At 51.9% G+C, this 13,150-nt stretch overlaps 1 protein-coding gene across 1 annotated transcript; it reads right to left on the bottom strand.

The window, feature by feature from the left end:
• Positions 1-4,259: 4,259 nt before the first annotated feature.
• Amdhd2 (amidohydrolase domain containing 2) lies at positions 4,260-13,071 on the bottom strand. Its single transcript, XM_075941675.1, has 11 exons — positions 12,899-13,071; positions 12,455-12,591; positions 12,237-12,376; positions 7,304-7,358; positions 6,975-7,187; positions 6,809-6,897; positions 6,582-6,726; positions 6,403-6,510; positions 6,205-6,273; positions 5,335-5,436; positions 4,260-4,532 (listed from the first exon to the last, which is right to left on the bottom strand). Exons 1-11 carry the CDS (start codon positions 12,979-12,981, stop codon positions 4,444-4,446), a joined length of 1,230 nt encoding a protein of 409 aa, XP_075797790.1. The 5' UTR covers positions 12,982-13,071; the 3' UTR covers positions 4,260-4,443.
• Positions 13,072-13,150: the final 79 nt, after the last annotated feature.

Genomic DNA, 13,150 nt, shown 5'->3' with positions numbered 1-13,150 from the left:
CTCATAAAACATACCCTACAGCGGCGGGCGTGACCGTCGCGGCTCCCTGCAGCACCCACCGGCTGAGTCTAGCCACTCCTCTAGCCTGTTGGTGCCTGCCATCCGACTCCAAGCTAGGGGTTATCTCTTTCACGGTCGACCCCTCTTTCCGAGAGCTTGGTCTTGCCGAGACAGCGGAGGCAAAAGGACTCAGGTCATCCGGCTCGGGGCTCGAACCCGAGTTCCGCTGAATCCCGCAGGCTGCTGCCCAGCGCTGGCCGCCAGATGGTACCCGTGCGCTTCTCAGTACTCAAGCGTTGGCCTCCCGGGCACACCGGGTTGAAACAGGCCGCCTCCGTCGCCAGGTGTCTCAGTAGCACTACCTCCCAACCTGTTCAGCCACCCACCACTACTGTGACTCAACTGACCTCAGGGAGTGGCTGTCCCCCCAGTCCACACCCACACCACAGGCATACCTAATGCGGCGCCACTGTTACCAAGAGCTGGGGCAACACCGGTGCCCCAGACTGAAGTAACCGGCACACCTTTCTGTGAAAGCTCTCCAGCATTGAGCCATTGACAGGGCAGCGTGTGGTTGTGGTAGGAGACTAATGCCAACGGCACGGTATGTCTGGAAAGTAATAGTTTCTGAGGTAATGGGGGCTATGACGGCATGACGAGTGTGCTTACAGAGACTAAACTGTACACTTGAGAGCGGATAATGTAAGGCTGCATTTGGCTCAGTGCACTGGCTGCTCTTCCAGAGGACCCTGGTTCAGTTCCCATCACCCACACAGCAGCTAACAGCCCTGTGAACTCCAGTTCCCCAGGGGATCCAATTCCTTCTCCGCCGGCATTGTACTTTTTATGTGGTGCACAGACATGAAGGCAGGCAAAACACCCATGCACATGAAATAAAATCTTTTTTTTTGTTAAGTCTAAATCTTTATGAAATAAAATCTTAAAGTAAATAAAAGAATGGAGGTTAAGGGCTGGAGAGATGGCTCAGAGGTTAAGAGCACTGACTGTTCTTCCAGAGGTTCTGAGTTCAAGCCCCAGCAACCACATGATGGCTCACAACCATCTGTAATGAGATCTGGTGCTCTCTTCTGGCCTGCAGGGACACATGCAAGTAGAATGCTGTATACATAATTAAATAAATCTTTTTAAAAAAATGGAGGTTAAAGTTGGCTGGAGGTCCTGGGCAGCTCACAGCCACCTGTAACTACAGCTCCCAAGAGGTCCCAGGCTTCCAGCCTCCACACACACACGTGTACATAACTAACTTTTTCTAAAAAAATATTATGTATACAATATTCTGTCTGTGTGTATGCCTGAAGGCCAGAAGAAGGCACCAGACCTCATTACGGATGGATGTGAGCCACCATGTGGTTGTTGGGAATTGAACTCAGGACCTTTGGAAGAGCAAGCAGTGCTCTTAACCGCTGAGCCATCTCTCCAGCCCAAGATAACTCTTTTAAGCAGTTAACGGACTGGAGAGACGAGACGGCTCAGTGATCAAGAGGACCTAGTTCAGTTCTCAGCACCCACCACATGCTCTGACATTCTCTTCTGGCTTTGGACACCTGAATACACATAAACGAACAATGAACACAAATAAGAAATAAGGTAATTTGAGATAAGGTCTCTCTACATAGCCCTCCCTGGCTGCCCTTGAACACACTATGTAGACCAGGCTGGCCTCAAACTCAGTGATCGAACTACCTCTGCCTCCCAAGTGTTGGGATTAAAACCATGTTAATTTTTTTTTAAGTAGGTGAAGTCATAAATTTTGGGTCTGGAGAGGTAGCTCGGTTGAGAGTGCTTGCTTATGCGTGAGGTGTTGGCTCAAACCTCCAGCACCAAGGACATTAGATGTGGTGCAGAGCTGTAAATCCAGCCCTCAGAAGGTGAAGAGAGGAGGATCAGGCTTTCCTCAACTACACAAAAATTGGAAGCTAGCTAGCCTTGGCTACAAGAGACTCCTCCCCAGTTTGCTGACATCATGCAGCCTAGGCTGGCCTCCAACTTGATATACAACCAAAGAGGATCTCGAACTCTTGGTCCTCCCGCCTCTACCTTCCAGGGGATTACAAGCATGCAAAACTATGCTGAACAATTTTATACTTTTTAAAGATTTGTTTTTACTATTTACTATCGAACATATAGCCATTCTCCTGCCTCTGCCTCCCAAGTGGATTAAAGGGATACGTCACCACCACCCATTTTAGGTTTGCTTTTAGCCAGACAGTGGTAGTGCATGCTTAACTCTCAGTTCTAGGTCAGCCTGGTCTACAAGTTCCAGGACAGCCAGGACTGCTACACAGAGAAATTCTTGTCATGAAAAACCAAAATAAAAAGTTTTTATTTTTAATTATGTGTGTGTGCGTGTCTGTGTGAAGGAATGTCCAGGGTGCTCTCACAGACGAGAGAGTCAGATCCCCCTGAAGCTAGTCTAGTCACAGTGGTTGCAAGCCATCTCACGTAGGTGCTGGGGCTTGAACACAGGTTCTCTGGAAAAACAGTAAGTGCTCTTAAACACTGAGCCATCTCTCCAGTCCTGTTTTTTTTTTTTTTTAATAAAAATAATTCAACCAGGTGGTGGTGGTGCATGCAGGAGGTTCGAGTTCAAGGCCAGCCTGGTCTACAAAGTGAGTTCCAGGACAAAGAAACCCTGTCTCTAACTGACCCCCCCCCCAAAAAAAAACCCAAAAAACTAATAAAACCAAATCCCTACAGCAGTTTCAGAGACAGAGTCCTCCCCTGGCTGTGTTCAACACGCAAACCTGCTCGCCCCTCCCTGTCCATTGTTGAGGCAGTTCTGTCTACCTCAAAACCTTCCCAGCGCTAGTTCCCATCATTTCTGGGTAGCCCCAAAAACACAGCTGACCGCCCCCACAGTTCCACCCAGAGCAGTAGCACGAATCCAGTGAAACTGGATCTGGGCAGGTCAGGTCAGTTCTGTACTGGAAACAGAACCCAGGGCCTTATATGCACGGAAGGTAAGCTCGCTACTATGAATGCACCTTTCGACTCCAGGCTGAGTCCTGGTCACCAGAACTGTCCAGCAGCAGAACGCAGTGCCCAGTCCCCTCATCTGAGAAATGAGGTGACAGACAGGTAGGCCAACCATTGGGTTTCTGGAAGATGGGTGGAATGAGTCAACATTCACGAGAGTTTGGGAGTGAGGCCTTCCACCAGCAGAGGAGGTTTCCATAGGCTGGTGAGTCCTGAGGGACTGGCCCCACGTGACTCATGCTCATGTGGAGGGGTGTGGCAATGGGGCAGATTATTTTCTCCCCACTGAGTCTGGGATCCCTCAAGATGGCTTTCTTGTGTTGACAGTGTCCCAAGCGACAAGTGGGGTGTGGCCCTGCTCAGTAGCTATTAAAAGTGATTTATTTTGTTTGCCTACTTTTTTGTCTCTTTCTTTAAATATTTCTCAAACTTTGACCTGGTATAAAAAGGTGACTTATAAAGAAATACTTTATATACCTTTATATACCAAGTATATAAATGACAGGGTGGGGGCAACAACTCCAGGAAACAAATGCAAAGTGGAGGCATTCCAAGACCTGACCTCCAATCTCAGGCACATCTGCCTACATCAATCACAGCCATCCTTAAAGTCAAAGGAATTCCCAAAGGCCGTGCAATGATGTTTCCAGGGAGCCTGCGGCACCACATTTCCCATGTGAGAGGAAGGCAGTCTAGGGTCCGGATACCCTGCACGGGTACTAGCAGAGCAGGCAGGGCATACCACAGCCACCAAACATGGGAATAAGGGGGATTTCTCAGCCCTTGGGGTCTTTGAAAGAAGACACCACAGGGAATGGAACTTTTGATTATCCAAGAAGGTGCTAGGCAGGTCTGGCAGGTTAGGGAGCAGTGGGAGGAGTCCTAGGCTCAAACTGGAGGCCCTTAAGGCACCTATTCCTGCATTCATTGCTAAGTAACCCCAGGTCCCGAGGCCAGCATATGGACACTCTCCTGAATATTGCCACAGAGAGTCTGGAGCTACAGCTTCCATTTTGCCCATCTAGCTCAGGGTCAGCCATCCACGATTACTGTCTCCAGCCTCTCCCAGTGGCTTCCCTCCAAGCTCATCCCACTCACTTCCCACCCAAACATCTTCCTGGGGGTCTGCAGGCCTCAAAACAGATCTGGCCTACAGAGGAGGTCCCGTATGGTATATCCAACCCTTCCTGGTCCCATAAGGCCCCAGGGTAACAGTGAACACCAGCAGCTCTGCAGAATATAAACAACTCAAAAAACAACTCGGATAAGGCAAGTCCTGTTGTCTGTATTTACGCCTCCTACGCCTCCCCTTCAGTGGAGTGATGAGGTTGTGTGTGAGACCTGGGGCAAGGCTCCCAGCTTGCTCCCTGGAGACCAGCTCCCTGGACTGCCTGGCCTGTCAGTGTCCAGCTGGAGCCAAGTGTCCTCTCCAGTCAAGATCCTCAGTCACGGCCCAGCTTCCTCTGCCTGCCACACCAGTTCACCAGAGATGTACGTAGCCTGGACATGGAGGGTGTCGTCGAGCACCACAAAGTCTGCGGCAGAAGCAGAAGGTGAGAGGAGACACAGTGGGGCCATCCATATCCCATTGTGGAGTCACTGAGTCATTTCCCTCTGAGGGAAAACTGAAGCCCAAGAACATGATTTGGACTGGTAGAGGAGCTGGAAGCAAGAGCATCAACTCCACACAGTTGGGCACAAGTGATCCCTGTAACCCTTACCTGGCCTGATCTTAGATGCCAAAAGCCAATGGGTGATAGCACATGCCAATAATCTGAGAACTCAAGAGACTAAGACAGGAGGATTACCATGAAATTTTTGTTTGTTTGCCTTTTTTTTTTGTTTTTTTTGGAGACAGGGTTTCTCTATGGTTTTGGAGCCTGTCCTGGAACTAGCTCTTGTAGACCAGGCTGGTCTCGAACTCACAGAGATCCGCCTGCCTCTGCCTCCCGAGTGCTGGGATTAAAGGTGTGCGCCACACCACTGCCCGGCTTGATTGCCATGAATTAGAAACCAGCCTGGCCTGCATAGTGGCTTCCAGGCCAGTCAGTGCTACATAGTATGACCCCGTGTCTCAAGACAAAACAAAACAAATAAACAAGTAAGGACCAACCAGGAGAAGGCTGAGGGGGTAAAGGCGCTTGCCACCAAGCCTGACTGAGTTTGACTGGGACTCATATGGTAGAAGGAGAGAACCAACTACAACAAGTTGTCCTCTGACCTCCACAGGTGAGCTGAGAAGATAAAGGTAGGAGTCTATGGTGGGAATGGCCGCAAGGGCAGGGGCAGAGAAGACCCACCCCCTTGAGCCGACTCAACCCCTCCAAGGGGCCTCACCTGCATCAGCACCGAAGTCCAGGCTCCCCTTGGTCTTCTCCAGCCCTAGCAGCTGGGCAGGGTGGAGGGACGCAGCTTCCAGAGCCGACTCCACACTACAGCCTGCTCAGGAACACACTGTGGTGAGCTTGGACTCCGCAGGCAGCAGCTTGGGGAGAACCCTCACTCCCCTAGCTTTGGGAGACGCCGCTTACCACTCTCTTCCAAGTTCTACAGGGAGCCCATTCTCTCAACAGACAGGGGACGTTAGAGTGTGTTCAGTGTTGTATGGTCATAGACCCTATTGCCTACTTCTGGCAAAGAAGTCATACCTGGGCCACCATGTCACCAGTCCAGCTGTCAACTGGAACCCTGTACTCTGAGCAGGGCCTAACTTGAGGCCCAGTGACCACACTCACTTTACGGTACCACTTCTTGCCAGGGTAGTTATTTCCTGTGTCCCAGGCCATGCCCAGCCCATTTGCGCTAGCATTGCCCGCACTCAGAATGACACTCAACCTTGAGATGCTGACAGGTGTAGAGCAGAACCAGCTCTAAGCCCCAGAATGCCACTTTACTCTGCCCATGGATACTGCCCCTGCAAATTCCCACTATCCCATGTGTCTAGGCCTTGGCCCTTCTATGAGCAATGCGACCCTTGCTCTTCCATCATCCTGCTCTAGTGACTGGCTGTTAGCATTCTTCCATAGCTGAGCTCTAGCTGGGAATGGCCATGATCATTTCCATCTGCCAGAAGTCACAGCTCCCCATCTCCCAGTTTACAGGTAGTTAGAGGAAGTCAGCAAAGAAGTCCAATTTCTCTAGCTTCCTTCTAGCTTTCCCCAGTTACAGTCTCCGCCCTCAGACACCTAGGAACACCAGCCCACTGACCTGTGGCCTGCAGGAAATGCCGGATGCACACATCCATGGGGGCTATGCTGCCGCACAGAGTCTTGGTGCCTTGAGAGCAGAAAGGCCAGGATTGGAGGAGAGGGTTTCTATGGGCCTAGTAACCCAGTGAGTAAAGGAACAGGGCGTACCCGAGGGAAAAGCCGAGACCACACATATGTGGGTACAGGAGTCACTCACCTGCAATGTAGGCTATGAGTCCATCTACCTCCACCTCCTGCTGTCCCAGCGTATGGCGGCCATTGCCCAAGCCCAGGGCAGGGACAGCATCCGTGACCAGCACCAGTCCTGGGGGAGGAAGCGGCTCAGGACCTGGCCAGCTGTTATCCTACTTGTCTCTACCCTGCCCAGCTACTCACCCTGGGGATGGGCCCGATGAGCAATGCGCAGAGCTGCGGGGTTAGTGTGTATGCCGTCAGCAATCATCCCATAGAAGATGCAGTGGCCTGGGGGAAGCTTGTCACTGGTGAGAAGTCCTACTATGCCTGGGTCACGGTGGTGGAACTAGGCAGGGCAAGAGGGAATGTAACTGAGTGACAGTACTGGCCCGAGTCCCCGTCCACCCAGGAGCGGGGGTGACACTCACAGGCAACATGGCATTGAAAAGGTGGGTGATAAAGGTGGCTCCACTCTGCACTGCTACTTCTGCAGCCCCCAGGTCAGCCACTGAATGCCCTGCATGGAGGACCCAAGGTAAGCTTCTGCAGCAGTTGAGAATCCTGAGCAGGCAACCCTGACGGGTGGCCTCTCACCTAGAGACACACGGATGCCTTGGGCTGTCAATGCCTGGATCACTTCATGGCTCCGCTCTAACTCAGGGGCAAGTGTCACAATGCGGACGTTGTCCAGGGACCCATATGTGGCCAGCACATCATGAAAAGCATTGTCTTCAAAGGAGCGGAGGTAGGCCTCAGGGTGTGCACCCCGCTTCTCTCGGCTGATGAATGGGCCCTCCAAGTGCACCCCTGAGAGGAAGGACAAGGGTGGTTCTAGAAGGCATTTCCACCTAGCAGTCCCACCCCAGGCCCTTGATCTGCCCTCCCTTCCCCACTGGGCATTTTGGAAGAAGTTAACCACTCACCGAGGACCCCTGCCCCATGGGGACCTCCACTCTTCACAGGAATCTGAGGAAGGACCTAGGGGGAACCAGCTGTTAAAGCCCTGCCCCCCACCTCCACACTGCTCAGCACCCAGAGGTCACAGTCCAACCAAGGTCAGATCTTCAGGTGAGGTTTAAGACTCTGGCCCAGCCCAGCCCAGCCCTACTGTCCTTCCCACCCCAGTGGTCAAAGCAGGAAGAAATGGCAACAGGGAACACTTGGTAAACTACCCTGAGGACCAGGAGGCGAAAGCATCCCCAGGCCGCAGAAGCCTGATGGAGGCTTCTCCAACCTGCTCTGGCCTTCAAAGTGCTTCTGCCAAACAGCCCGGATGGAGTAGTCAAAGCCCTGAAAAAATGACTGCAGCCTCCCTAAGCTGCAGGACAAGCAGGTTGGAGGTGGCAGGAGGAAGGCAGGGCAGAAGCAGAGGGCTGGAGGCTGGGGGACTCCATGCAGGTGGGGACAGGGCTCAGCCATTCTGATCAGGAAGTTCACAGCCTCGGGAAAGAGACCAAGTATAGCCACAACCCTCCCTCCAGACCCTTCAGCTATGGAAGCCCCCAGACAAACAGTAATACCCTCCCTTGGGATTACTCACTCCCAAAACAAAGGGCAGTTAAGACCCTTCAGCTGAGTATGGCAGTGCGTGCCTACAACCCCAAGCACTTGGCAGGAAAGCAGGCCAGCCTCAGCTACGTAATAAATTCAAGACCAGCCTAGGATACATGATACCCCGTCTCAAATTAACCAAAACCAAACCCATGCTTAGAAATCTGAGGACAAAGAATGAGAGAAGGGCAGTCAGTCAGACTCTGAGCAGCAAACAGGCCGACTCTGGACACATCTCCATTGGAGAGGGACTCAGGAAACTCAGGCCTCACAGAACCTAGCACTGTGAGAAACAGGCTGGGGGCAGGACTGGAAAGGGGGCCTCAGTAGAGGCAGAATACAAATATTGAGAAGTTTATGTCCTAAAGGGTCTCTTAATAGCTTCTTCTGGCCTTTAATCCCATCACTCGGGAGGCAAAGGCAGGCAGATCTCTTGTGAGTTCAAGGCCAGCCTGGTCTACAAGAGCTAGTTTCCAAGACAGGCTCTGAGAAACCCTGTCTCCAAAAAAAATAAAAATAAATAAAAATAAAAATGTTCCCTCTGAAGAAAACAAGACTCTTCCCAGGGGATCACACAAGTCCCAAGTCCCAGAGACAGAACCTTGGCAGCACAACCAGGGGTAACCCACAAAGCTTCCCTTGAAGGGTAGGTATTCCTTGTGGCCTGCTAGTGCCAGCCACTAAACAGCCTACACTGAGTTCCCCAAGAAGCAGAGGAAGGAGAAGATGCCAAGAGAGGACACAGAAAAAAAAAGCCAACATTAATACCCTCAGGCAATGAGGCTTTATAGCCATGAAGCCAGACAAGATGTCAGAGCAATAAATTGCTCCTCCAAACTCAAAGGTATGCAAGAATCCCATGGGATGAGTTCCAAGACAGAAGCTGAGGAAACATCTAGAAAGTGGTGCCAAGATGAAAGGGTGAGAGAAAGTAGTTCCCACAAAGGATCAAGGAACAAGCAGATGGCTTCCTACTTCTTAGCTACAACATGAGAAGCCTAAAGACAGCAGACACAGGCCAGGCATAGTGTAACACTCTGAGTTCAAGGACAACCTTGTCTTACTAGTGTGCCAGGACAAACAGGCCCACACAGAGTCCCTGTCTTTTTTTTTTTTCTGGTATTTTGAGACAGGGTTTCTCTGTAGCTTTGGAACCTATCCTGGAACTCGCTCTTGTAGAACAGGCTTGCCTCGAACTCACAGAGATCCTCCTGCCTCTGCCTCCCGAGTGCTGGGATGAAAGGTGTGAGCCACCACCACCCAGCTAGAGACCCTGTCTTAAAAAAACAAAATGGCTCACAACAAGACAGTAGACATTGGAGACGCTGTGCACAGTGGTAACTATCTGCTGTCCCCATGCTCAGGAGATCACTTGAGCCCAGGAGTTTGAGACCAGTATACAACACAGTAAAACCCTCCATCAAAAAAGGGGGGGGGTAAATAAAGTGCAGCTGGGACATCCCAGTAGTTCTGGGCTTCGCAATGTAGCGCACTAACTTTGCTTAGCATGTACAAAGTCCTGGGACCAATCCTCAGCACCACAGACATGGTTTATTTTATAAGTGCCTGCATATTTGTTTGTAAAACACATGTGTACCCTCCTGGTACCTGTAGAGGCCAGAAGGAGGGACAAATCCCCTGGAACTGAAACTGCAGGCAATTATGAGTCACATGATGTGGGTGCTAGAAACCAAACCTGAATCCTCTGCAAGAGCAGGTATACTTTCATGTCTGCCAGTCCCAAACACAAATATTCCTCCTTCACCTCTAACCAAAACATGGATCGGGAGAATAAAGACATAGCTAGCAATGGTGGTGCAGCCTTTAATCCCCACTAGGAGACAGACGCCAGCTGATCTCTGGGTTCCAGGCTAGCCTGATCTAACTGGAGGTCAAGGACAGCCAGAACAAACAAATGAGAATAAAGGCAGGGCTAGAGAGACAGAGAGGCGCAGTGCTGAAGAGTGTTTAGTACTTGACAGCAGAGGGCTGGGTTCAGTTCAGTAACCACATTGGGTGGTTGGACAACTCCAGTTTCAGGGGAACCAGACACCTCTGAGGGCACCTGCACTCACACATACATGCTCACGTGCAGACATATGCATCTATACATAACTCAAAGTGATAAATCTTCCAAGAAGCAGCAGCAGCTGCCACCGCCACTACCTACAGGTAACTTAGCAGCTTAAACAAGCAGAGCTAGGCACGATAGTATGTGGGGGTTGCGACAGCAGGTCAAGGCCAGCCTCAACTACAAAGTGAAGTCAATCTAGGATACATTAAGTCCTTGACAAAAAAAAAAAACGTGAAATGGCTCAGTGGGCAAAGGCACTTGCTGCCCAGCTACCTGATGACCGAGTTCAGTCCCAGGAGACCGTGGAGGGCACGAGTGCACGCGCATGTCCACACACCCGCTATTTTCTAGAAAAGCACTTCGAAGGACAAAGTGAGAGCACACAGCAGAGAGAACAGGATAAACAAGATTTGAAGCAGATTTGAAGCAGAAAACAATCCAGCAGAGCTGCCTTCTTGAAGCCCAACTAGGAGAGTGAGTCTCAGAAAAAGAGTGGTCCCGATGAACCAGACTTGATGAAGGTACCTGAGTAGTACCTGGATGACTGGACAAGCCCCTCAGCGAGAAGGGGCCCTAGAAGTCAGGGATCATAGGAGGGGGAGAGGTTTGAGGGCAGAGTCTCTGCGTTTCAAATACAACGGGGTATTATGGGTTATACTCAGAGCTGCCCACTCTGCCATTGTTTCCCACCTGCTTCCCAAGGTTTTCTGTGGGTCTATTAGGTGCTTAGACTACAGTGAGGAGCCAGAAAGAAAACTTCAGGAATGTTAGCCTCCACTCCACCTGAGGGAGAGCCGGCCTTGCACCTTGCACCTTGCCAGTCACACCTGCAGCAAGAGGGAAGCTGGGAGGGGTGAGGGAGCATGGGGGAAGGGCTAACGGGAGAACAAGGCCTTCCTGGGTGAGCCTGGGAGGAGGGGAGACCTGGAGCTGTTGGAATGTGCCTCAGGGAGAGAGAAGCATCTTAACTAGTGGGAAGGGAATGTGGTAGGAAGGGGGTACGTCCTGATACCTGTCACCTTAAAGGTTACTCTAGCAAGACCCAGAGTCTGTGAGATCAGAAGAGAGGACCAAGTACCTATCTGCTGTGAGGCTGCACTTTTGAGGGTGGGGTGGGAGAGCTGTGGGAAACTTCCAGAAAGACATCTCTAGTTAACATTCAAGAAATGTTTAATATGTGTTAAGTGTCCACTAACTGTTCTCACTCTAGGTTTAATGAAATTGAGACTCGAAAGTGAGTAAAGTTGTCCCAAGTCTCCCAAGGGTGGCAAGTCAAGAGGCCGAAGCCAAGCCTATGGGCACAGCCCACACTCAATGCCCATGGCCTCCTACTCTGATTCTGAGTCTACACACCCAAAAAGGGAACTAGAGACAGTCATACACTTTCCGATCCCATTACGGATCCTGCAGTGGGAGAAAAACTGGCTGAGGCAACTGACAGCAGGAACAGGAAGAACCCATTCAAGTACAGGTAACAGTTTACTAACCTCATCAACTGCACTACATTGCATAAGAGAATACCATACTTTCAAGCAAGAATTCAGGACTGAGAGATAGAGGGCAGAATACACACGAACTGCTCTTGAATGTGCTGAAGACAGCCACCCAAGCAAGCTGAGCTCACACTGGGAAACCTGTGGCAAAGCCTTCTCACGAAAATGGGATCCATGACAACAGACCTCCCTCTAGAGAGAGGGTGGAAGGGTGAGGGATGCAGGGCAGTGGCGAGAAGAGCAGCTCTCTCTGAAAGGCTTCTTCAGGTGAGTCACATAATAGAGCAAGTTAGGGAGGAAGAGCCTGACTAGAGACAATGGCTGGGGCAGAATTCCCGAGGCCCAGAGGCTGCCTACAGGGCGCTGGGTGTGGCAGATTAGAATGGTGACGGTGACAGAAAAAGTCCGCAACTGCACTGGCAGCTGCAGAGACCAGGAAGGGCACAACTGAACAAGAGCGAGGAGCATCCCCTCACAACCAAGTGGATGGAGGCCTCATTCAGGTTAAGAAAACGCTACTGACCGGGCTGTGGTGGTGCACGCCTTTAATCCCAGCACTTGAGAGGCAAAGGCAGGTGAATCTTTGGGAGTTTGAGGCCAGCCTGGTCTACTAGTCAGCTAGGACTGTTGCACAGAGAAACCCTGGCTCTGGGGAAAAAACCAAAAATAAAAAGAAAAGGCTACTACCCCTGGGGGGAAAGGGTCCCTTTGCTCAGGGGTAAAACAGCCTCATCTCACCTTGTGATAAATCTCTGGTGGGGAAGTGACCAGGGTGGGACAGAAGGAGGTGACACCATGGGACAGGATCCTCCGGGCCACTAGGGCGACCCCAGAACCCACATCCTCCGTGGTCTTGGAGAAGTCAACACCAAATCCACCTGTGGCCACAGAAAACAAGGGGTAGCACAGTGCTCAGAGCTCCTCCCCTGGATTCCCTGGCCCAAGCCAGGCCGCACCGTTCATCTGCACATCGATAAAGCCGGGCGCCAGGATGCGGCCTCCGCAGTCCAGCTGCTCATCAGCCACGCGCCTCTCCTCAAAAAACAGCTTCTCTGGGTCCAGGATGCGGCCCCCGCGCACCCACAGATCCTCCCTGAGGGCAGAGCAGTCGGCACTTTGGTCACCACCAGGCCCTGGAACCAAGCCCTAGTTCTATCTTGCTCCCGGCTTGTCCCTGCACCCACTATTCTACTCGGTTCCCAGCCACACACCCAGGAGAGTCCTGCCCTCCACATTCACACACCCAGGACAGTCCTGCCCTCCACATTCTTGGGTTCCCACACCCGACCCAGCCCCGCCGCTTTTACGGCTTAGGTCCTACACTCGCCCCATCCCTGAACCCCACATTGCAGTATCACCTCTCCTACACCAGGCCGAACCCCGCACTATGCAGCCCAGACCTGAGCAGCGTGCCGCCGCGCAGGATGCGGCAGTTGGTGAACTGGCGCACGGGGGCCCCCGCCGCAGGCTGCCCGCTACGCATCGTGAGTCGCGCCGACCTCAGCAAGCTTTGGGCGCAAACCGGCAGTGCCCGGAGCACCCGTAATAGGAAGCAGGCGCAGGCCGCACCACGTGACTCTCAGCTGAAGGTTTATCACGTGGACTTCGGCTCCACGTGACCAGGCCACGTGACCCGGAAGACCCGCCCGCTC

This window comes from Microtus pennsylvanicus, chromosome 11 (assembly GCF_037038515.1).
Source record: "Microtus pennsylvanicus isolate mMicPen1 chromosome 11, mMicPen1.hap1, whole genome shotgun sequence".
Classification (NCBI taxonomy): Eukaryota; Metazoa; Chordata; class Mammalia; order Rodentia; family Cricetidae; genus Microtus; species Microtus pennsylvanicus.
This window is presented reverse-complemented; position numbering and strand designations above follow the sequence as displayed.

Excerpts from the sequence above, each read along its gene's own strand:
- Amdhd2 (XM_075941675.1), bottom strand. The coding sequence starts at position 12,981 with ATGCGTAGCGGGCAGCCTGCGGCGGGGGCCCCCGTGCGCCAGTTCACC. Across the intron at positions 12,592-12,898 it reads CGCGGCGGCACGCTGCTCAG|GGAGGATCTGTGGGTGCGCG; the intron begins GTCTGGGCTGCA and ends CTCTGCCCTCAG. Across the intron at positions 6,898-6,974 it reads AGGCATCCGTGTGTCTCTAG|GGCATTCAGTGGCTGACCTG; the intron begins GTGAGAGGCCAC and ends TCCTCCATGCAG.